General features: G+C 34.0%; 1 protein-coding gene across 3 annotated transcripts in view; it reads right to left on the reverse strand.

The window, feature by feature from the left end:
• Positions 1–13,570: 13,570 nt before the first annotated feature.
• Positions 13,571–26,532, reverse strand: part of LOC124642120 (5-hydroxytryptamine receptor 1-like) — a 150,951-nt gene continuing 137,989 nt past the window's right edge. For all 3 annotated transcript variants that reach the window (XM_047180432.1, XM_047180435.1, XM_047180433.1), the window contains 2 exons: positions 18,195–19,590; positions 13,571–17,828 (listed from right to left, as the gene is read on the reverse strand). In XM_047180432.1, the coding sequence (XP_047036388.1) occupies positions 17,094–17,828; positions 18,195–19,154 (1,695 nt within the window). In that variant the 5' untranslated portion in view covers positions 19,155–19,590 and the 3' untranslated portion in view covers positions 13,571–17,093. The remainder of the gene's footprint in view (positions 17,829–18,194; positions 19,591–26,532) is intronic.

The following is a 26,532-nucleotide window of genomic DNA, read 5'->3' on the forward strand; positions in this document are numbered from 1 at the left end:
TTATTCGTTCGTGAGAAATAAGGTAGTAAGTTTCATTTTATTAAAATATTTTTATTATATTATATAACAAAAAAAAATGAGATTTTCGCAATTTTTCCTATATTTGCATTATATAACAATGCTTCATGCCAAATTTCAAGATTCTGAGTTTACGGGAAGTACCCTGTAGGTTTTGATTCCTTTGCGAGTGTCGAAAATTTGTTGAAAATATCGACATAATCGGTTGTATCTTTTGATTGGCTTGGCTTAGAAGCTTGATATTTTCACAGCCTAAAGGGGCAATAGACCCGAGTATTTCATGTGAATTTCAGCTTGATACGTCCACGCGTTCTTAAGATAAAGGGTCTTGACAGACAGACAGACAGACAGACAGACAGACAGACAGACAGACGGACAACAAAGTGATCCTATAAGGGTTCCGTTTTTTCCTTTCGAGGTACGGAACCCTAAAAAGAACGCAGGTAAAGATAACACCAAAAAAATGAATATAAATTAAATTTGTTTACCATTCATTTATGTAGGACTTAAAAATTTCGGAGGTCCGGATAAAATATCGTTGAATTTTAAGTGAAAAAAAACGAGTCAGGAAACGTGGCCATTGAGATTCATGAATATCTTGCGAAGTTTTTATTCGAAAAGGCCCAAAAGGAATATGGCATGTTAATTTTATAATGGCAACCCCTGAATTTGTAACAATTGCTGCTAATTAATATTAACCGCTGTCCGTTCTTTTTACATTTGCATTTACTTTTTTTTTAATTGCTCTAATTGAATAATTCAAGTGCTTACGATGATTTAGGGGACATAAAACATTTAAGAAAGTTCAGTAAACCTATTGTTAGTTTACTTTTAATTAGGTATTATTGTGTAATATGAAGTATGACAGTTCATCTGTCTTTCAAACCCAGATTAAAATGTTTTAGACTATTTTTAATCCCAGTGGTGATTAACGCTTAATCCTTCTCTGTGTGGGAGGAGGCCGTTGTCCCGTAGTGCGACGATAAAAAGGCACACGTAAACGTAACATTTAGGGTCAATTCCCACTGAAAGAGCAGCGGCCGGCAGCGGCCGGCAGCGGCCGTGATTGCAAGGGATTGAGCGCGAGCGCGGCGGGCCGCGCGGCGCCGCACCGCGCCGCGCTCTTACATTTTCCGTGCTCTTACGGCCGCTGCCGGCCGCTGCTCTTTCAGTGGGAATTGACCCTTACTTCAAAATAATAACTGTCATCTAGCCTACCCCATTAATTATATACCAACGTAACAACAAAAGGGTGTATATGTAACAACATATCGTAAGTCAACACATTTCAGTTCTCAGAAGTGTAGTTCAGTGACTCGAAACGATATGTCATTCGCTTCCAGGTAAGGCTTTTTGTGTTATGTGTGACGAAACATGACATAGCGTCATTGATTTACTAACCAATGTTTACTAGGTATTGGAATCTTTAATACTAATATTATAAAGCTGACAAGTTTGTTTTGCTCGCATGAACACGCTAAACTTAGGACTTCTGGTCCGATTCAGAAAAATATAGGGCCTTACTACAAAAACTTTAAACCCTGTTTTACACTTGTCTAATAAAATTTTGGCTGCAAAATGAACCATATGTCAACGTCATAATTTGTCATTTTTTTAGACAAGGCATAAACTGACGTTTAAAAGTTTTTGTGGTAAGACGGATAGTGTTATACAGTGTTACAAAACCCATTGATAGAGGAAGTCTAGTCAAATCAAAGTCAAGAGTTTTTAATTGAAATAGGCCTTTGCTACGTCTTATGAAAAGTCAGACACTAATTGCACTGTTCAATTAATGGATCCCACTGAGAAGAATCAACAGAAAACTCCATGGACACTTTAAGAAAATAATTATCCTGCAAAGGAAGAAAGAGTCTTTTGGAATAGACTACTAGTCAGACAAGAGACGTGAGTCTACTTTATATAACACTCATAAAAGTTGAAAGTGAAACTAGTCTTAGAAAATCCTCTACGCAACAAAGAAAAATAAATGCCTCTACTGTAATATGCAATTACACAATTATTTTTTAACAATAATACCTTTGTAATTACAACTAATAACAAGAAGACACACTTTTTTACATTAATAGTTCCTTTTATAATCCATTTTAATTCTTTAAACGATACACTGCATTGTTTTAAATTGTAAACTTAATTAATTGTGTGAAATAATTCCTTGGAAAACCCGCTACGTTTGCGTCATACCCGCTTCAAGTGATTGATTGAACTGCCTATTTCTTTCGTGTGAAAATGTATTGGTTTCCAACGCCATTTATATTATTGTAGGTAATGGATGCTTCTTTTTTTCATAGTGGGATAATTTACTGAGTTGTCTTACTACTTGTTTCTATACCACAAATTATGTAATTCTTACCAATGTCATACCATTAACTCTGCCTGTTTGTAGTCTGTCACACGCTAAAACTACTGATCCAATTTTAATCAAATTTTGAACACGGATAGTTTATCTGGGTGCGGGAAGAAGTACCCACTGGACGCGAGTGGTAACGCGGATAAACTATTAGTAAATCTAACTAGTCCATCTGTGTATTAGTAGTTTAGTTGTGAAAACCTGTCAGACAGACAGAGTTACTTTCGCATCTACAAAATTATTTAGGATTTCAACAAGAAAACATTTTATCATAATCAATTTCCAGTAAAGTAGAATTAGTTATGAGTTTCGTAGGAATTGCGTAGCTCACTTAACTTTGCTTACTTGATGAAGTAATTCCTTTATGCTAAGCTGGCGTACGATGTAACATGGAGTTAGACATTTATATATTAGAGTTTATTACAATAAGGGGGATATCTTGTGAACAAGGGATTTCGAACATATCCATTTTTTTTGTTTAATTTACTTTTTGTACCGATGGTTGACTGGTAGAGAATGCCTTGTCTACCAATGTACCTACCATTTCTTATACATAAAATTTAAATAAAAATGTAAAATCTGCCATTGGACAATTTAAGACGAGTGCAATTGCAACACAGTAGACAAATTATTGAAAGCTTGTATGCAAAACTTTATTTAATCCTGCAATTAAATGATGAATCAGGTTGTGAACATTTGTAATCATTTGTATTGTACCTACTTCAGGTCTAGCTAAGCCGCTATACACATTTATATCACAAATCCAAATGATTCAAATCATATATCTCAACTTAAAACTTACGAGTGACTTACTCAATTGCCCACTATATTTATGAAGTCATACACGTAATCCAGAACTTATTGAAACTACTAACAATTGTACATTCTAAAGCGTTTCAACAGTAATTTTACTAAGGGGCTCACTTGCTCACAGTCGCTTAAGAGTACCTACACACTGCAAACTTTCAGTCAGTCGATAGACTGTTTGGGCTCATAAATCAGTATGGAGACAAGCCAAACTAAAAGAACATGCTTTTCTTAAAAAAAAGGTATTCGACTGTCGACTGTTTAGCAGTGTGTGGATACTCTAAACTGGTATTCGAAATGCAAATACAACTTAAGTATTAATTTGGTAGACTGTTAATGCTTAGTTCTGAAATTGCAGCCATATAATGAAGACGTTGTGGTTTGATATTAATAATATGCATTAGGATTGTGTTGAATACTAGCGGGAGTTATTTCTCGCATTAATAACTTAAGTAATGGGAATCGTTCTTAGAAACTTTGAAGGTCAATGTTTGGAGATGTGAAAGTTAAGCTAGCTTTTAATGAGTAGGTAAATTGTTCGTATTTATAGATAGCATTATGGAATTTTTTTAGAGATGCCTAGTATGATAACTCAAACTCAGGATACAAAGGAAATATGAAGTCTGATTATAACATTTCTTTACGTACATAATATATTTGCTCACATAATAATTAGTCTCACTGCAGAGCAACATACCAGAGAGAGATCAATAGTATTTAACTGTGTTAACCAAATAGTAAAATATTTTTTGTACACTAAGTTAACTACGTAAGTTACAAATCTTCGTAGTTTGAACGGAAATAGTTATTTTTGTCGTAAAATATTCGACCATTAAATACGTATAAATAACTCAGTAGAAATAAAATTGTTTTTCTTGGACAGTCCATTTAATGTTTTACGTCGAATTTGTTTCAGATATTTTTCTGCTATAGTGGTTTAGACGTTTTATGGTAATGGCCTTAGTGACTTTTGTCTACTTTAAGTATACAATTGTTTTGAGGTCAATAACTGGATTGAGAATAAAATAACAATGTTGAAATAGTGGTGACCGAATAATCATTTGAAATGTTTTCTAAGTAAAGCATAGACTTAACAAATATTATTTGAATATTGTCTGAAGAAAAATATTTTTACTCATAAAATGGTTTGTGTATTGATATTGTTTTGCGAGTTTCATTGGCTATTGTTACATTTTGTTAAAACTGGTGCCTTCACAATCTCTCGTAGGTATATTCAAACCTCTCGATGTATTTATTGTATATTCACAAAGTAATGTACCTAAATACACAAAATATACTACTTAAACACTTGTACTCGCGTGTCTAATGTTTTCAGTCTAACAGGCCTATTAATACAGCCGGCGATAAAGACACTTCAAACGTATTGACTTGGGTACAACAGTGCGTTTAAGCGCCGAGTAGTAAGTACCTAAGTATGCTTGTTGATCCAACACGATGTACTCAAATGAGTACATTAGGCTGTAAACACGTATTTTAAGCTGAAAACGATTGTATGTAGTCTTCAGTGTGAGCATTTTGCTGATATCTTTTTGTATCTAAGATATAGCTCTATATCTATCATGATTTCACAAGTATTTTATCATCCCACTGCTGGGTGTGGGCCTCGTCTCACAATTTGCTCAATGCATGTTGGTGATTTAAGACATTATGTCCAAGTATTCTTAAGATGTTTTCCTTCACCTTTAATCATCAGCCATTGGTGTCCAAGATAGTTAAAAAGTGCATACAAACTTAGAAATGTTGCATTGATGCAACCTTGATCGAACCCCCGACTTGAGAGATTGGTGCTTCAACCACTGGGAAAGAATAGTATCAGTGAATACAATACATTCCCTTACTGTTATTATTGATGCATTGTATACTTGCGTCTGACGCGAGCCACTGAGCGAAACCTTTTTTAATCGATCAATATGTTGAGATTGACTTTTCAGACGGTAAGTTTTACTAAAAAGTTTAAATATTTTCATCTGTTACCTATAGGTATTCATCGATAATTGGGTATAATATTAGGTGTAGCTTTTCTAAGTTTATATGCACTTTCTAAGTATATCTTGGACACCAATGGCTGATAAAAAGGTGAAGGAAAAATCTTGAGGAAACCTGGACTATATAGTCTGAAATCACCGACCCGCATTAAGTAAGAATGGTGATTAATGCTCAATCCTTCTCCATGTGAGAGGCTGTAACAGTAATAGTAAGTATAGCGTATGTTTTCAAAAGCCACACCAGCTGTCAAAGACACTCCATGCAGTGTTGATCCAATACGACGTACTCCACGAACACTGTGCATAATGACGTTTGTTTATCAAGCTGTTGTCGCGTTAGAAGTAGTTTCATGCTCCGATGTTTAGTGGGAACATATTACGATAGTGAAGTAGTAGTGTACTTCGCGCTTTACATCTCTGTTATGAATGTACCCCTATAAAGAAGCAAGTTTTAGCCGACGAGATATATAATTGAGTTTTTGCGTTAATTTAGATTAATTCTTGAACTACTTCACATAAGATGATGTCTTGAAATTATGGTACATCTATATGCAATTATTAGTTAAGGGAGGGTTGCAGCAACTTTAACCAAATGCGCTGTTAAATCGTTGATTTGCCCAATTGGCGACGATATGACGGCTGGTTACGGCTTGGTTACCCTTAAGCCCTAAATGAGATGCCATAAGCTTCTCTAAGCGTCTTCTATAGATTTCTATTAATGCTTGTACAATGATTCAACGATTCAAAGAATAACAACGAAAATAGATTTCTAGATAACTATCTAGCCACAATGATGATAAAAACCAACATTTAACAAATCACAGATACAGTTAAACCATAAAAATATCGGCAATAACCCAAATAGGTTCCAAAATAAAGTCTTTAACCTATACAAACAATAATTCACCAAAAATATTTTGCCGTACTTAATGTTCAGTAATCACGAAGGTAGTGCATGTCGAAATACTATTGTCAACGAAGACTAGACTCAAAAAATGAAAAACTACAAAACTTAGGACATTTCACGCGACCATCGTTTCAATGAGTCAAGTTTATTAGCATAACAGCCCTTTCATATGAACATTGGTTAGGTTTTTTTTTTAGGAATCAAGAATATGCTTAACCTTTTTCCAAATATGCTGGGTCAGTTTTCAGCCTAGATTAGATTATTCTTTATTGTACACCAAGAAAATTAACAATACAGGAAATCATAATACACAAAGAAGAGTGCAATGGGCGGTCTTATCGCTAATCAGCGATTTCTTCCAGACAATCTTTGGATGGTGTTGTCAGAGTCTATGTGGATGCAACTGCAACGAGTGTACCAAAGTGCAATGACTGCGTATCTGACCTCTTACCTCTAACCTGTTGGTAAAACTAGTTATCAGACTTTCTGACTTCTTACTACCTCAAAAGACTTTATCACATATAGAGAGATAGACGACCGAATCTTTTTCTTATAAACGAAGAATAAGTTGTATGTGAAAGGCCTTAACCACGAAAGTATTTCCGTCACAGCGGGTGATAAACGGTTTCAACAGCGAAGGCAATTATTTACTTTCTTTCGGCGCTGCCCTAACTTAGTTCGGTAAGGTTTGTATTATCATTTAACACGCTCGTTATACTTGAGGTTTTTTTAGCGGGAATTAAGTAAGTTAGAAGTAATCTATGAATTATTTAGAGTAGGTACAAAGTAATTGCAGTAAAAAATAACCGTTTGGAACCAGACAGAAAACTCGTATGGAAACAGAAGACTGAAAACGAGGAACTTGAAAAGTCTGAGTATAATTTGTAAGATTACATTACATTACATTACATACATACATTACATTACATACAAACATTACATAACATACATTACATTACTTTTATATAGATAAAGTAGTCTTAGAAAGAATATAAAGTTTGGGAGAACTCATAAATTGTCATTTTTACACGTAACCACACGAACAAAAGTTATACCTTCCTTTACATCATCGACATCATTCACAAATATTTTATCTTCTCATACCCCAGAAGAGACGAAAATTATACGTAAAAATGCTGAACAATCACTTGAGATCGGCTTTTGTATTTTTTACTGGAACTCCTTCATTACGTAGTTTTGTTGTCAGAAGCGATCTGAAGGAGAGCTTTAACGAAATCACTTCTTGTCGAGTTTTTTTTTTCTTTTATTTTTCTACCTTTCCTTGGAATATCTTAGTGACAGACAAGTTGCATTGTGCTATGCGATGGTCTGCGAATACGTAATTATTTATAACTGAAAACCAATCATGTTCTTATGCAAAATAACGTATGTAGTCTGAAACTTGAGAGCCTGAAATACTAGCCTAGGTAGAAATTTCTTTTTACAGGCATACATCAAACAGTCAAAAATAGATGTGCCTACTGTATTATTAAATAACAATGACAACTACTGTCAGCCCTTTGGACACAATATTCTGTGATATAAATAGAAACACAATTAATGGTCAAGAATAATTTATTACTGCCTACAGGCCTACAGTAAGCTTTATCCCAACTTAGCTAAGTCCAATTAACTCCTTACCAATTCCATTATTCATTTCTATATCTCCCCAGAGAATACAGATGTAAATAGATAATATAATTTTAGCTACCTGAAGGAAGGACCAATCAAAACAAGGCCCTGTCTTACAACATTAATAAGGTAAAGTTCACAAATCTATGCGGGTCCGGTTACGAGCCATTTCTCATTATGCATTTATACTTGGTTATCCCGCGTTTTCACCCGCATCTTAAGAGTAGTTGAAGAAACTGGGTAAAATCTTTCTATCTTCGCTAGTTTTTATTAAATCACTTAATAAGTCTTAACTGCTAATCATTAATAAATTGTCAAATACAATTATAATTTAGTAACAAGTTACTATTAAACTCTCCAACTTCTTAAAGTTGAGCCCTATGGGGTCCATAATTGTTTCTAAACTATAATGTACCACCTGTATAATATATGAAATGCTAATAAAAATTGAGTATTGAGCTTACCTATAAGAAACTTACAACAAAAATGTAAAAAAAGGATTACAATATAGGATAAAAATACCACCAACATGCATAGAACCGTGAAACCAACCCCAACGGGATTGAGAAAAGACTGAGTAGATGGCGATGAAAAAAAACCTTATAAACTTTCCTTTACCAATCTGTATATTCGATTTCTCTTTAGCAGTTTAACAGTGAATGCTTGACAAACAAACAAAGTGACTTGGCATTTATAATATCAAGTTAGGATAGTTAGACTGTCGTTACCAAAGGTACTATTCAGATGAAACTAGTGTGTCACTTGAAAGTTAGGAAACTTCGTGATTCCAACTTTGATGGAGGATCTGTGTTAATTTCAGTATCGCTTTAATTGATAGTTTGGCTTTTGCGAAATATCTATATTCTATGTAGTTTGAGTATTATTTTGAATAATTTGTCTGTATAAAATTGTACTAGCATGAGTTGGCATATGTATTATAAAAAAAATATCTATCAAGCTCCGTTTGGCTAACATGTTAAAAAAATCAGTCATGTTTTTTCTCTATAAGGGACATATAATTTTTCTCGTATAAACTTTTTTAGAAATATAAAATTTATTTTGGTTAATCTTTTGGCCACTGAAAAGTTAAACTATTTATTTACAAGAAGTGTGTTAACGATAAAAATGTCTTCTAGCATCTGTCATCAGATTTTTTCATTATTATTCCAATGTATGCTGATATACGCGAGACAATAGATTTTCTATTGTTTTATAATTAGAGGCATACAGTTAATACTTACAGCAGATATCATAAGGTGACAAAACAAAAGAACAGCAATTAGTTATCATTATCACTGACGTCATATCACGCCTAACTAATTTGTGATAGCAAAGTTTTGCATAACAGCATCGTTATGGAAATTGCCGCGAATTCATGATGCGTTTAGAAGTGGCATGCGTCATTCGATGACGAGCAAGTTTCATAATGGTGGTAGATGGTGCGTGTATTGTGTAGGTATAGTGTAAATCTATGGTGTGACGACAAAGATTATGTGTATGTGTACTCTGTGTTCAAGCAGCTATGAATCCGGTGGTAAAACAAAAGAACGTGGGTTTAAGCTGGTGTTTAATGCCCATAGAATATGTTTTGTGGACCTGTTTACAGAATTATAAAATGAAAATTAAGTATTTAATCAACCTTATTGTAGGTATTTCTTAAAGCTATAGCCTGTCAGGGTTGCAAGATGGTTCGAAAGAGAAGACTGGTACATAAAAGGCTTACGAAGGAACATTGTGGGTTTCAGTCAGTAAGAGTCTGACACTATCTCACGCTGCAACCACGATGGAGGGTACAGGTTTTTTTGATGATATACCATAAAGAAAGTTCTAGCATGTTCTATGCTCTTTATTATCCGATCACATGACAAACATCTTTCATAGAAGCCATTGCCTAAGGTCATTGTCATCTGACGTCAATTTGGCAATAGAGAGGCGTTGAAAGCTTGTTTAAAAGTCATTAGATAACGTACGGTCTGGCAGCGGGACAATTTGGGAGATGCTTTAGGAATAGGCGACAGCGATAGCGAGGATTGGAAGAATATACTTGTATAGTATAGATATATACTCAAAGGCTATGTTTTTGCGAGTATTTTTGGCAAAAAACACCAAAGATGTGTAAAGAAATACTTATTAGCTTAAGAGAATACAAAATTTAAAATGCCTTTAATATTTTTTTGATTTCTACTAGATCGTGTGACTTACTGGAAGACGAAGTATTTTCTTACTAGAGACTAACTGTAGTTTATTTCCTGACCTAAAGAAGAATATGGACCGATTTTTGAAACAGCAGTTGACTTCTATCTGAAGAATAAATATAGCGATTGAGAAATCGGCTCTAAGTAAAATAAAGTAGACTACAAGTAATATATAAATATATATTTACACAATACACATATACTACATTTACACATGTACTTTATAAATATACATTTATAGCATAAATTATATATTTACAAGTTGACATTAAATATCACATATACTTACTTATACTGAACAAGATTATCGTTCTTCTATTCTAAAATCAAATAGACTCAGACCGTATTTCTTACAGCTTTGTGCAGTAAGTCTAGACTAAGATTTCCCTTTGAACGGTCACCCCGCATAACTGCCCAGCTTGAATCTCAGTCAAAGGCTCTGTGGTCAAGTGCGATCCGTCTTAGCCTCACAAATTACTCTTGAATTTGAATATTCATTCATATTCAGCATTGGTTTAAGATTGGCTGTATAAGATTTTGCTATTGCGAGTTGAATAATCTTACAGTAACCAAATAAATGGATTAGGTATTTTTTTTTAGAATTCGCCTTAGAATATCATAAAGTATATGTGATAGGATTTAATGTGATTAGGTACGACACACTTTTTTATAATGCTTTTATAAAATATTCTCTTATTAATTGATTAAAATCACTATACCCCACTTTTACTTTATAAAACACTTGTCACATTAAATAACTGGGATTACCGAAAAACGCGCCAAAAAATCGGAGCTGTAATTTAATTTCGGAATTCAAGGAAAATCCTTAGAGACTGAAGCGGTAATATTAATTTAATCCATCCATTACGAGACAGGTTTGGTAAGTGAATGCGATTATCCTTAACACACCGATTTTCTTTGGAAATGTTATTTAATTTTCTTGTTCATAAGGAAATTCTGGCGTGTGCGAAACGCGAAAGAAAAAATTGAAACCCGTTTATCGGAATATTCGATGGAATGAACAGGAGTGTTTGCTGACCGATATTTTTTGTGCTTCAGTATTTGTAAGAAAAATAATACAATTATTTAAGGTTTATTTAGTGAACGCTGTTATGCTATGACGTGCGTAGCAATTTTCTTGATATGTCAACCATTCTACAATAAACATATCTGAATGAATTGTTAAATAAATTAATGTGCTAAAAATAACGAACAAGCGGTCTCCTTTGACAACTAAAAGTTATCAAAGGCGAAAAGCTCTCAAAATACAAAATTCAATTTAATTTGATGTCTCAACAAAGTACAGACACTTTTCAAAATGTCACATCTCTTATAACTTGGCTTCGTATTTCCTTTTACAACTGAAATTGTTGTAAAAAAATAATTCAAGGTGGATCTTGTCAGTGTCATCGAAGTTTTACGTACATTTTTTTATTTTTAGAATTATAATAAGCGAAGATGAGCGACCATGTTTGACAATCATTATTGTGTACAGACGCCATTATAGATAATGAACTAGAATTATTGTTTTCTAATAATGACTTCTATAATTATCTTGTATAAATGTGGTCTCTTTACTACGATTACTGTTACAGCCTTTTCATCGTCCCACTGCTGGGCACAGGACTCCTCTCACACGGAGAAGGATTGAGCATTAATCACCACGCTTGCTCAATGCGGGTTGGTGATTTCAGACTATATAGTCCAGGTTTCCTCAAGATTTTTTCCTTCACCTTTTTATCAGCCATTGGTGTCCAAGATATAAGAAAGTACATACAAACTTAGAAAAGTTGCATTGGTACTTGCCTGAACTGGAATCGAACACACACCCTCATACTCGAGAAGTTGGTTGTTTACCCACTAGGCCCACACGACTACACCACGACTTTACTACGATTAAGAAGACAAAAAATAAAAATCTCCGGATTTCTTACCCGTTTAGATAGGATTTCTATGAACTAAGATCTAAAAATAAGCCTGACAGTTTCACATTTCTTGGAATGACAAAGGCGGATTAGGAATATAGGATGAGAAAGATCAGTCGTCAATTCGTTTTCCATCTAAAGGCTTTCTGATTTGTTGAGATTCCATATAATGTTACTGCCTATAAAATCATGCTTATTGGTAAATACGTTTTGATATACTTATTTTCTTCGTAGAAATCTTTATGCTAACACTGATCTATACATTACATACTAGGAAGCAGAAAAGTGTGTTTGTTCGCTTGCATGTGCTAATCCTAGGAAAACGCACGACACTATACCTATAAACGTGAAATTCGCTAGTGTGAAAAGTGTTTCGGAAGAGAATAGTTATTAAAATAGTTAGATGCACATTTCATAATTGTCGGTTACTTCTTTTGATACATTAGAATAGTTACCTACCACGCTAATTTGTTTGCTGAAATCACGAACGCATTACAGCTTAAAATAATTACGCATAAAAACTATTTTGTATCCCATATCAAAGTGACAGGTCCTGTCAACTTTAGGCGTTGACGAGTCTAGCAACGCATATTTTATTTTCTGTAGCTGACTCAGGTCAATGAACTCTAGTAAATATTTCTATGAGAATTAGGAAATATACTTTAGTTTGAGGTCAAAAAGTCATTGCCAAACATTTGTTGTTTATGATAATTAGTGACGCAAGCATTCATTATTTAGCCATTTTATATTTTGACATTGTTACTAATGACTTAGAAGCTTTACGGTATTTGGTACAAAATTCTGTTTTTTTTTTAAAGGATATGGTTTTACCAATAATTACTCAAACTAATTTAGTGTAGATAGAATAATGCTCAGTATAAAAATCCGCCCCTAAGACGACCCACTGACCCTTGGATTTGGATGTAGAATACATATGTTATCGTCATTTATCTGTCATGAAGGAAAACATCTTGAGGAAACCTGGACTATAAAGTCTGAAATCACCAAACCGCATTGAGCAAGCGTGGTGATTAACACTCAATCCTTCTCCGTGTGAGAGAGGAGGCCTGTACCCAGCAGTGGGACGATAAAAAGGCTGTAACAGTAAACTCAAACGCAAACTCAAACTCAAAATTTTTTATTTCAAATAGGCCTATGAAAGCTCTTTCGAAACGTCAAAGTTAGGTGCACGGTTCCAAAGAGTTGGTCTCATGGAGAAGAACCGGCAAGAAACTCCATGGACACTCTTGTTAAAATAAAATAAAAATAATTACAAACATACAGTTTTCTATCTAGTCCTGAGAATGTTATACAATACAAATTGAGCTAAAAATGTATTAATAAATTATACAAAATAATTTTAGTGCAATCGTTACTCGAAAAATAATTTATACAATTCAAAGTAAAAATATATTGGGTAACCAAGTTATTATATAATGCAATTTGGGGTCTTGCTGGCTTGGGCTTGGCTGGTCTGGGCGGAGGCACTCCCGTGTCCCGGTCGCCGGGGAAGCCACATGTGCAGAGAAAAAGAAAAAACAATATTAATTTAACGCCAGGCATCACTGTCATTAATGTAATCCTGAATTTTATAATACGCCTTTTTAATCTTAATTAAATTTTTAAGTAAACCGTATTATCGTCATTTACCTACCTATTTGGTAATTTTTTTCCTTCCGAAGTTTGTAAAGGGAAAATGAAACAAAACAATATCGAATCTAATTTTTATTTCGTCGCTTTTAGGACCCCTACATAAGAAAAATACAACAATGCCAAAAGATAAGAATTCCGTTCGTTTCGCTACTATGAAAGTTTCCATATATTAATCATGTACATTGTTACAATTTATATTTATTTATGTAACGATGACGAAGCTAAGTACACTACGTGAATGGTGGAAAATTTTACGTACTTACTTATTGAAAAAAAAATATCCTTAATGATAAAAGATTTATCATCCATTTTTTCTGTTTCTATGCGGAAAATAAACGCCTCTTCGAAGATATTTTTATAGTAGCTAAGTACGTCAAATGTTGGACTGGTATTCCAAGTATTTATTTTAGGCCTAAAAGGTTTGTATAAGCTTCGGCAATTGTTATTAAGGGCCTAAGATGGTCCTTGCGGCATTTCTCTTCCTTGTTGAACTTTAATAAAGTATTTTTAAATCAAATATACTTACAACTTTATTTTTAAACTTCTGTAAAATTTCCCAACATTCACATAAGTGTGCGTATATGTATATTCTATAAAGGCAGTATTACAACACCGAAAATACACTTTATATGTACACTTTTTCAATTCGATGTTGTAACCCCGGCCTTACTTTAGATTATCCACAGAATAAATACATAGGATATTTAAACATAAGAGAAACACAAATAATTTTCAATCAACAAACAACTGCTTTGTACTTAAAGAGCTCTATTTAAATTAAAAATTTTAATTATTTACAAGTAATTAACTGAGGTTAACAATGTACTCACTTTGAAAAAATGAATGTCAAGTCACTAATGATATTACGTCGTGAAATAAAATGTAATCGAAAACAATATTTAATTTACGAAGTTCAATTAAAAAAATCTTTGATAGGAAAAATAATATAGAAAAGAAAAAGGAGACAATATTATTAGTTAAAAAGAATGCATTAAAAAGACTAAATAATGTCCACCGTTCTTAATTAAAAGCCATTTAGACCAATGCACAGTCATGAGAAAAAAAAAAGATAAAATCAAGCCCGATATGAGCATTGAAATCGAATGCAATTGGGAAACAATAGAAAATCCCCGCCAGCAGGGATACTTCATATTTGAGTACCAGACTCAGATACCCAAATAAAAAAAATGAACATCGCTGTAAGGCTATTGACGAGATAGATTCAGAATTTTCTGATAACTCCTGGAATTAAAGGCAATCAAATAAAAGTGATAAAAGGGGAATGTTATATCTTCTACAAATCCCCATTTCTTTCTTAGGTATTATTCAATATTAACCCGATTAGTAACCCGCATACGGCAGACTACCTACAGTCAGTTCAGATTTTTTTTTAGGAAAGTCGTGAATTCAATCAAAGTTTTTAGTCGGTCTGATACCGGACAAATACCTATCTGATCGTTGTTATGTACGTGATACTATTCATTTCCATACCGATTTGCGAGCCCGAACAAACTGTCGACCGACTAGAAGTTTGCAGTGGGCCACAGGATATCACTTTATTCTGAAAAATTTAATAAAAATTACTTTCAATGTGGACAAAGTTCAGCCTTGAGACACAGAATACGCTTGAATTTATTAAAGCTTTTTTGCTTTTACCACAAAAAAGTTTTTATTAAGTTATTCTATAATTTGGTTATTTGATATTTTTACGTAAAAGGTTTGACCTTTCAATCAGCGGTGAGACATTGGTGACGTAGTTTTGTTTCTCTTTTACATTTTAATTAGTATATTAAAGGAAAAGTGGAAATTATTTCACAACAATTATCATGAGTGACTTGTCATTCGATATCAACAATGTTGAAAAATATTAAGCACTAAACTTGAATTTTACTTCGATCACAAAATGGAGCCACAATTTTCGTAGATACACTACCCTTTCAACAAAACTTTAATATTCTTCAACGTTGAACAACAAACAAAGTAAAACTTTAAAACAACAGAAACATACAAAAACTATATTGTGATGGCAGAAAATGGCATTAACCCTAACTATAAGATTTACAAAATGAATTTTAGACCTAAAAGTACTGAGAAATTTGTGGTCGATCATTCATTACATTTAGATATATCTATTTTAAATAACAACCACGATATTCACATTGGAAAGAAACTACATCAAAGAAATAGTATGTACGTTATTAATTAAAACATCAAATTGAACTGTCAAATTATTTTTTCCAAGCGTAGTTTCCCCACACGGTTTCTGCAATATATTATGCTTATTATTTATACTCATTAACCGTATTATTAATAATAATGTCATTAGTATTATTAACAATATTTACAACACTGACTTTTGTTCTAAGTTAATCTAATTTGAAACGGAAGAGTTAAAAATTAAAATATAGTTACGTATTTAACAAATATATATCACTATGTAGGACACATACAATAGTAGAATAGCTGTTCTTAATAAATTATGAAGGAGAAAATGAATATCGTAAGAAGGCAAATTGGAACCAGAGAAATGGTTAAAATGTTGAAGGCATTCTGAGCTTTATTTCCAAGAGTGTAAGGTTTATAATGATAAAACAGGCTGACAGAAAGTCTAGCTCAGTAACTATGCACAAGAAGAAATAAAGCAATGTATACTCTATGGTACTATGGCTATAACACTTTACGATTACTGTTTTACTATTATTTATCTGGCAGTGCCTATTATTAACTTCAACCATATCTGAAAGATGCTTTGCTTCTTTATATTTACATTCAATTATAATAATATAATTACATTACATTAAAATGCGCATGAAATAAATAAATATCAATAAATAAATGAAATCAAGAATAGAATTCTATATCTACTATCACATGGATTAATACTTCTGACTAAACTTAATGTCATATACATCATTTTATTATTTAACAATATAATACACTGCTATTATTAAAGTTTATCAAATTCACAACATCTTATATGTAAAACCTCGCGTTTTCAAGTTAATATTTATAACTCTTTGGTCATTCCAAAAATTATTCAATAATTATAATACATTCACATCCCATATTAATCTAGGTATTTATAATTTTGAAGTGACGTAACGTACCATGTGATTGTTTATCCTATTTTATAATAAAATCGTACAACTTACTTGAGGTCCATTTATATTTGCAAGGAGAGAATGTTTAGAACACTATTTTGTACGTACGAACATACGCAAACATTACAATTAATTCATTTGACAGATAACAATAATGCCACAACGCAATGTCACGGTTTACCAAATAATTACACAATTACGATTATTTACAATAGCTACTATTTTATCTAACACGAGTACCGCACATTCTCTGCTTGCAGATACAAAACGGCCATTTCATATTTTATTTATCAAACGAAACTTCTCGTACATTTACATAAGTAACGACTAGTTGGGTAGAAACAGCCTTTTATAATACACAAGTTATCTAAACGAACGAAATCGACGAAAATCAACACTGTTAGACCGCGGTTCTATATAAAAAAAGTCTTAATTAGATCACAGTATCTAGGTCTCGAGTATCGACCTCTGGCATTGTCAATCATAGAAAACTTTCCGAAGCTCGCGTCTCCTCTCTATCGACGGCAGAAACTATCTCAACACCCTCCTCATAGTTATGCATCTTAGTAGTATTGTTCACACAGTAGTGCTGATCAGGATCACCGTACTGGCTGTGGTAGAACTCCTCCCGCATCATATGGTTTAGATTGCCACATCTGAAGAATAGGATCTCTTGGAACGGCTTTCTGAAGTCGCGGTTCAGTGTCGCGTAAATGATCGGGTTGAGCAAACTGTTTAGGTAGCCCAACCAGAGGAAGAGCGCGCTCACTGCATCAGGGATTGCGTCTTCCTTCACGAATGGCCGAAGGAGGGCTAACACGAAGAATGGTAGCCAGCAGATCACGAATGCTGACATGATAATACCGAGGGTTGTGGACGCTTTGCGCTCTTTGGCTAGTTGGAACCGCAGCTTCTTCTGATGAACCGCGTTCTGCGGATGTAGCAAGTCTTTGGCGATATGGCTTTTATGAGCAAAATTTGAGAGGGACGACCGAATCCTATTGGTCGTGTTCTTTTGACTACTCTCTGAAGATTGTCGTTGTCTCTCCTTCACGGCAATTTTCCCGGGCATCAACTGTGATGGTGACCGGTTTATGGTATGAATAGGCTTGGTTGGAGTCTTTGGTTGTTGCAACATTGGGCACTGTGACTCGTTCGATTTTCTTTGGCCGCTGAAGCACCTCCCAATTGTGCTCTCAGTTTTTTCTACGCTACACTGTAACAAGGATAACCATTAGTATTTAATTAGAACAAGTAAAAACTATTCTTCGAAAAAAAGAATGGCTACGTAATTTGCAGTTCATTTTCATTGTTTATAAAATCTCAAAGACCTAAAAATTTTCAGAGAACAGGCGAGTAAATTAGTTTTCGCAACTGTTTGCAATTTATTTGCAAAATAATTCAACAGAAAAAGCTTTCTCATTGTATCCAACTAGCTTCTATTATTCAGTAAACAATATTCAAGACAGAATATTATGCTGAGAAGTCTTACTAGATTTCTTATTATTACAAGATCGGTTTCCCCTAGAGAATGTGCTGGAATATTGTAATAACTGCTGAAAGATTTATATGAAGAGCTCACCGTTGTGTTCGTGCTCGCCGTGGAGCCCCTGGGGGGTGGCTGCGCCGGCTGGTTGCCCAGCAACTTGGCTTCGGCTGCTCCGCCATTCTTCACGTTGATCTCCAAGTAACAGTGCGTCTCCAAATGCGATTGAGCACGTTTCTCGTCTTTTACAATCTTCCTAGCAGCTCTAAATATCTTATAGTAGACCACGATCATTACAGTCAACGGTATGTAGAACGAACCAAATGTCGCATAGATTTGGTAGGCCTGATTCTGCGACACAGAACAGGAGGTATCAGTCTTCTCATTACCTAGGATTAGGACCGGAGGGAGGGATATGAATGCTGCGCTTATCCAAACAATGAAAACACAGAAAAGCATCCTCCGAGGAGTTCTTTTCACACCATACTCTAGAGGCTTCGTTATTGCGTAGTATCGATCCACAGAGATCATACATAAATTCAGAATGCTAGCAGTGCAGGATAAGACGTCACTCGATACCCAGAAATCGCATATGACGGGTCCGAAAGGCCACGTTCCCATAATATCGTACACAGTGGCTACTGGCATCACTATACACGCCACACACAAGTCGCTCACTGCCAGCGACACTATCAGATAATTACTAGGCCTTCTCAATTTCCTAACTAAACGCACGGCGACGCAAACGAGTACGTTTCCTATAATAGTGCCTACTATAACTATCATAAATATGGTGACCAGGAAAATAGTGGTAGGTATGGAATATTTTGAATGCTTAATGTGACCGTGCTTCAAGAATGTGGAATTGTCGTCTAGAAACGTCCAGTTGACTGTGGAATTTGGGTTGCTTACGTTGAAATCTGGGCTAAGAATTGAATCTAGTTCAACCGAGGCTAGTGCCGGTTGCAAAAGAATGGACGCCAGTACGAGAAGACACGAAGGTAAAGCAACAAAGCTAGGCAGTGAACAATAGGACTTATGAGTTTGAGTCGCCATACGAATCCCTGGTTTGGGTGACGATTAATTTGTTCGTTATCTTGACGTAACCATACATTGGTTTTGTTTCCTTTTTGTTAAGCAACGATGCCTAAATTGCGTTACCGAATCAAGTCTGAAACACGACCGCGTCACGGAGCTTTTTGGTCTTAGAATGGCGCGCTTGATTACAATTGAGAATAGGCTTTAATTGACATATTGCTTGGATTGTGTTTTCAATTCGGATGAGAGCCATTTGACTGTGGGATGTTGAAGGATTGTGGTCGCTGCGCCGTTGTTATAGAGTTTGTTTTTATTTGAATAAAGTCTTTGGCGTAGTCAGCAGGGGCGTGTTGTTTTATTGCTCGAGGAAGGTGGCGGGAACGGCTGCTAGTCCAATATCCCGTCTGCGGATTGCTTCATTAGTGTTGGCTGATTGGCGAAGAAAATTTCCGATCTGCAAAGAAAAGAAACAGTTTTGAAGGCTTGCTTTTTATTACTACTTTATTTTACTAAGCTTAGTTTTACTTTTGGCATCGTGAGGGACCTTATGAATAGTAATGACCTTTTGGACAAAAATTGCATAAATATGTATGTGTTCAAATACAAGCATATTTCTCTTGGGAGCAACCCAAAGTAAAAATAATGTTGCCAGAATTTGTTTATACATAGGACATAGTTTCAATTTAAATATTTATTGCAAATATCTGAGCCTTTGAGGAGCTTAAGATTAAAATAGCAATGTGACGGAGAAATAAAACATTTTAGGTAGGCAGTTTTATTGCGAAAATGTTGAAAGATATAAGATTAAATACCTATATTAATTCAGAACATGTATTTTAATATGCTCGAATCTTAGTGAAAATTCTTTAATGGTAATTAACAAGACTACACTTTATTAGGCTTACCACGTATTAACCTAAAATACTGCTAATTTAAGTTGATGAATTTAGAATTTAAGTAGTAATTTAGTCCTTGAGACGAGGCCATGGAGAAAAGACATGTAATACGTTTTACTTATTTACTGAACTTAACCTAATGACATCGTTTATATCGAAAGGGTTTATTCGAGAATGATAAAAAAGTATATAAATAAAAAAAATTGATACATCAATAATTTTAAAATGTTGTTCTTTAAGTAGTGTTTTGTCCTCCTATGACGTAGTTAATGCGGTCTCAACTAGGTATCATGCGAAATTCGAAACCTTTTAGCTAAAACGCTACCTCACGGTTTCGTTCAGCAAACGAGTAGATAATATAACAGAGAGCACACTCCCATTGCAGCACAAATGATATGTTCCCATTTGATGACATAAAAAATAGGCTTTCAATTAATTTTCTAAAGCTACATTTTATTTTGCACCGACAGAACTGAAGGTTAAGAACTTATCTATACCTACTAATATAATATAGACTCCAATTATAAACTTTTTTTTGTTACTTTGTATCCTAAAGGCTCCAAAACTACTGAACCGAATTAAAAAATTTCACTGTTGGGAAGCTAAACTATCCCCGAGTAACATGGGCTATATTTTATCCTGGTACGTGAAGGCGTTTCTTCTGTGAAAACCGCGGGAAAGCAGCTAGTAATGCATAAAGTTATATGCATATATTTAATACAAATTAAATGATAAAACTGGCAGCTATTACTAGAACTAAAATATTTATAATAACTATGTTCCATCATTCCATCGATATTCAAACAAGCAATAATGTAACATTGACTTAAGCTCCTGGAAGCGACACACACATACAATATTAAATGAATGTAGCTCGAACAATGCGGATCGGGTGAAACCATTTTACAGGGGAAATTATAACCCACATTTCGCTTCATAGAATTATAAATATGATCATTTTATACCTCTTTGTGAATTTAGACAGCGGTGTTCCCGTGTAATTGTGTATTTCGTTTTTGTGTTAAGCTTGTCGTTTGATATTTTGGGTTACCTACCGCAATTTAATGTTTTTTGATTCAGAGTTTCATGGTTTATCGTCGTTAAGTACTAATATATACTAATATGATAAAGAGGTAACATTTTTTGTTTATGTGATTTGAACAATTCTTTCACTGTTAGAAAGCTACACTCTTCCTGAGTAACATAGGCTATATTTTATCCTAGTGGGTACAGGGAGAAATTTCCACGGGTGAAAGAAGGAGAAAGGCTAGTTAAATATAATGACACTATACATATGTTTCCTAAGTAGTTAGTTTCAGGAACTTTGCATGTAGAAATACACTACCCGAATCACAATTTAGTACCTAATTCATTTTGGCAGTAAATACCATATTAACCAGTAATTAAATCATCATCTCAGCCATAGGAAGTCCACTGCTGAACATAGGCCTCCCCCTTTGATCTCCACAGATACCTGTTGGAGGCGACCTGCATCCAGCGTCTTCCGGCAACCTTAATATAAAGTAATTAAATAATACCTCATTATTCGAGGCATCCATTGGTATTTGTGAAATAACTAAGTAATTGAGCTGGATCATAATGTTCATAAAACAGATAGGATATATAATATGGTAAAATCCATAGGATTTAATATATCAGTACTGTTAATATAACAATAGCTTCTCAATAATTATCGTTCGTAAATTGGTAATCCCTCATTATGATTTAAATTTTAATCGCCCAGATATTATTGGTCGGAATTCATAGGTCCTCATTAACGTTTGCTAATTGATTTTTATTTACGTTTTGATCTCCAACTTACTTATTTACGTAATTATTTTATTTATATAATTGGATATAAAATTTCTCTTTGTCAGTGATTTTTTTCGGAGCTTGGTAATGTAAAAATACGAAAGCTAAATATTAATATTGCGATTTAGAATTCGCCTGCCTACTACTTATATATTCTACTATCTGGTTAGTTTTCCTTAATGGACTGCCAAAAATATCTTTGATAGATATCTGAACACAGCAAATTAATTGTTGACAGTTCACAACAATGAATATTAATCATACTTTAAAAATAAAAACAAATGAATCACAGTTTGACGTGTCAAATGTGACAGGACTATCTTAGATTATCCTATGTAAAACAATTGGGAAACGACATGTAGGTAGACTTATGAGGCCAAAAAACAATTAACCTGATGACGATAGGCTCCATAAGCAGTTAGCAATATAGAAACATGGTCCTTAAAAGGCCATAGTGACGGTATTATGGCCCTATACGCCATTTTAATTATTGTTTTTACGACCCAGCTCGTAAGCGTTGTACGAAAATACGTGATGTCCACTTTTGGTGGTACACTTTTGTATTTTGGTTTTGGAAATTTATGGTAATAGAGTTGAATTAAAAATAGTCTTATTGTTCTTTCAACCAAGAATAGTAAGAAACAAATAGTCAAAAATGTTTATTTCTGGAAGTTTTCAATCCCATCCATTTCTGGATAAGCTATATAGACTTTGGGGACCGAATACTAATTGCCGTTATTCGATCGGTACTCGGCCAGTTTTTAACCTTAACAGTCTTAACACTCAATTGAGCAAGTTGTGGTCTAGCCCTATGATGCATAATAATTACTGGGCTAAACATAACACATTTTAATTAAACTAATATATTGATATCATTCGTTTCACATTCATATCTGTGGAAAGCAATTAGATTCGAATGAATTCCTACCATTATAGTATTAATATTAGCCTTGTTTTTATAATAGCTAATAGCTATTAAATATAATATGAAAATAAATATTAGTACCACTAAATACCAAATAATAATTCATTACACATATTTGTTCACCAATAAACAATTTGATCTAAATCGCGTTTATAAATTCCATTGATATTAAAACGTGCGGAAATCGGAAGATTATTTCGGTTATTACACAATTTAATTTTTTGTATTTGATTTTAAATGCATGACTGAATGCGGAATATACTTAATATCCCGCGTTTTCATCCGCGTCCCGTGAGAACTACTGCCCATAACTGGATAAAGTATAGCCAAACTTACTGGGAAGAAGTGTAGCTTTCTAAACGTTAAAGAATTTTCAGTAAATCGGTTCAGTAAATTCCGGTCCTTAACAGCCAGTTTCTTCATCAAAAGTAATGTCATGAAGTAAAAGTAACGGTCAAATTCGTTTTATCTAGGTATTAGTTTTGCTGTTACTTTAGCCTTGGAAAAACGAATTTGACCGTTACTTTTACTTTATGGCATTACTTTAGCTTTTACTTTTGATGAAGAAACTGGCTGTTAGGGTACAAATAAACAAAAAATATATTCTCTTCTAATCCGTGGTTTCGTCAGTTTTAAATAATCTTACATTTAAGTAGGTTTTGGTCAGATAAAATAAATGATACCGATTACTGGCATTATATTTTGTGAATATACAGACAGTACGGACAGTATTTAAATTGTGTATAGATGGCCTTAAAGTCCATCAATAAAGCAGGATAACAAGGATATATTTCGTAATCTGAAGAGCCGAGTTTTTGCTGGCGTCGATCATTGTCAGCGCGGTATTACAAGGTACTGATTTATCTTATTTTTTTTTCTGTTTTAAGATAAAAAGCCATTGTATTTTTAAACAATGGACGTTAGGGAAAGGTTAATTGATTTCCTGGGTAGCACTCAACTTGTGATGGAAGTGGCCAAAAGGTTTTCTTTTGAAATGGTTTTTATTAAATAAACTTAGGTTCTCTTTAGATTTTTCCCTTTTTTAATTACTATTAGATTGCTTTGAGAAAACAGAGATTGGAAAAGGGCCAAGAAAAAAACCTTTAAATAAAAAATAAAACTTAATCTAGGTAAGTAATTGCATTGTCTATTGATATAATAAAAATCTCTCTTTAATCTACAATAATTGTCTATTTCAATTAGCCGCAGTCCCAAATTGAACCAAAAGGTGAATTGTAATTTCTTTTCTACAAAAAGACACACTAGACCTTTCTAACTTGCTCTACTTAATTAACAAAAAAAAAAAAATACACGAAGAGAATTCTCCAAAAAGTATTTACACACTGCATTAATACCACATGTTGGCAGCCCTGATAATTCAATGTGCAGCCAACCGAAGCTCAAAACATTCCCACACGCTACAAAGACATAACGAGCCCAACGTTTCCGCAGTTAACAGTAACTTCATCGTAATATGGAAATACAAAAAACGTTATTTTTTTATCTTTTTATTGCAGCCTTGTTTTTTTAATATTACCAACATCCTCTGTGTACTTGAGGCATTTTCTTTTAGGATGATTTCGGATGAAAGGAGGTAAAAAAGAAGGTTCTCAGTTTGACCTGTTTGTGCCCGATTATCTCACGTTTGGCTGAACCAATTTTGATACGGTTTTCAGCATAGTATTTTTCAGACTTAGGAGAATGTTTTGGGTATATTACTGAAGTTGGGTTTATTTTTTCGTTTAAAGCTTTTCGTGGACAGGTGTTGTGAAGCAAAAAAAAAATAACACACGTATAAAGAAGCGCTGGTCCGAAATGCCCTTTACCAAGAAAAATGAGGAAATATCAACCGAGTTGACAGGTAAGGGACAGAAGCTGCTATTTGACACGTCATGTCCGGCCATTTTAGGAATGACGTCATTCGATGCGATGTGGTTTGAAAGCGTCGAATATACGCCATATTTTTTTGTCTATCTTTTGTCTAGGTTTGATAGACGTCAAAATAAAGTAGTATAAATCTAACCAGCATTACCTTTGCCCAATACAAATATGCGTGCGTGTGTGCAATTAAAAATTATAGTGCGCTCCTGTTTAGACGTTTTTTACTAGACGCCAGTTTTCTTGAATTTTCAAAATAAAGAAATATTTTAAGTAAATCAGACGTTTCTGTTGCCGACTTGAGACTTGGGCTTTGTTAGGGTCTATTCTATCAATTGAATTCATGATCACAAACATAACACGACATCTATTACTATTTTATCACCACACTAAAGGTCTTAAGAGAGTTTCTAACGATGTATTGGTATTTCTCCAATGTATGTATTTATAATGTGGAAAGGTCTAGAAAGATCGATCGCTAAGTTATTAAATTCCATCGGACGAGAATTCTTGATCTAGCTTTGAATAGCTTTATTGTGAATATTATATTGATGAACTTCGCTCCACTTATTAAGGTTCGCATGCACTTTTAATTAAATATGAATGATTAAGAAGTTTCTAAAATGGTTTTAGTAAATGCTAGATGCAAGCGGAGTATCTTCATACTTTATTAATAAAAAAATAATGCAAGTTAATTCTATAGAGAGTTATTTTGCATAGTATTGTATATACCTATTAAAGTGGATATTTTTATGTATTAGTTTATAAGTATTGTTATGTTCGACATAGGTGTATTTGTATTTTTATGGGCCCTAGTTGCCTGAAATAAAGGAATAAATAAAATATAAATGCAATGTGCACAATTGCATACAAATAAAATGATTCTGCTAATGGCATCATAATTTTACAAGCCGGTAAACCAGATACTACAAATTTGCTCATTAATCTACCAGTAAATACTTAATCATAAGCCCTTATTGATTTTCTCTCACACTCGTACGTAACATTAATAATAAATGGTCGTAAGTGGCGCCCTCCTTACATATCTCTCCTAGGACTTGAAATTATGCCATAGACTAGCTTCCGCCCGCGGCTTCGCCCGCGTAGAGTTCGGTTATATCACGTTTTCAAGAGAATTCTTCAAAAGTCCGGGATAAAAGCTATCCTATGGTTTTTCTCAAGGTCAATTCTATCTCTGTACCTCTCTGTACCTTCTATCTCTGTTCACTGGTTTAGACGTGAAAGCGTAACAGACAGACAGACAGACAGAGTTACTTTCGCATTTATAATATTAGTAGGGATAATTTAACAGGAAGGATAAGCACTAGTACATAATGGTGAACTATGTTTAATCTGTTAAATCCTAGTGTTTATTCCCTAGGCTGCTAGATTAGTAGTAACCAAACAATATTTTGGTGAAATTATAATCAGTACCCGGTTTATTGTTTATAGGATAAAAGCCTTTGTGGGCTTAAACTAATTCAGTTTCATCAGTGGATTATTTCGTCTCCATAAAAAGCGCAGCGCTGATAGTTGAACATCTTTGGCAGTCGTTATGGTTAGTCAGAAGCCAGTAAGTCTGACAACCAGTATCACCTAGGAGTACTGGGTTTCCCGGGTAACTGGATTGAAGAGGTCAGATAGGCAGTCACTCCTAGTAAAACACTGGTACTCAGATGCATTTGCCTAAACTGGAAACCTACCCCAACATAGTTGACAAACATAGAATAAAAAAAAAGAAACAAGAGAAAACATTTTTGAGTCCCCAAAAACTTGTACCCCATCATTTGAGTCAAAAAAACACGGCACATCATAACTTTCCTTCCCATCTTCAGAATCTGACATCAAAAGTCCGCGTCCATATTTAGGTACCTACGTTTGTTGT

Source organism: Helicoverpa zea, chromosome 23 (genome assembly GCF_022581195.2).
Source record: "Helicoverpa zea isolate HzStark_Cry1AcR chromosome 23, ilHelZeax1.1, whole genome shotgun sequence".
NCBI classification, from domain to species: domain Eukaryota; kingdom Metazoa; phylum Arthropoda; class Insecta; order Lepidoptera; family Noctuidae; genus Helicoverpa; species Helicoverpa zea.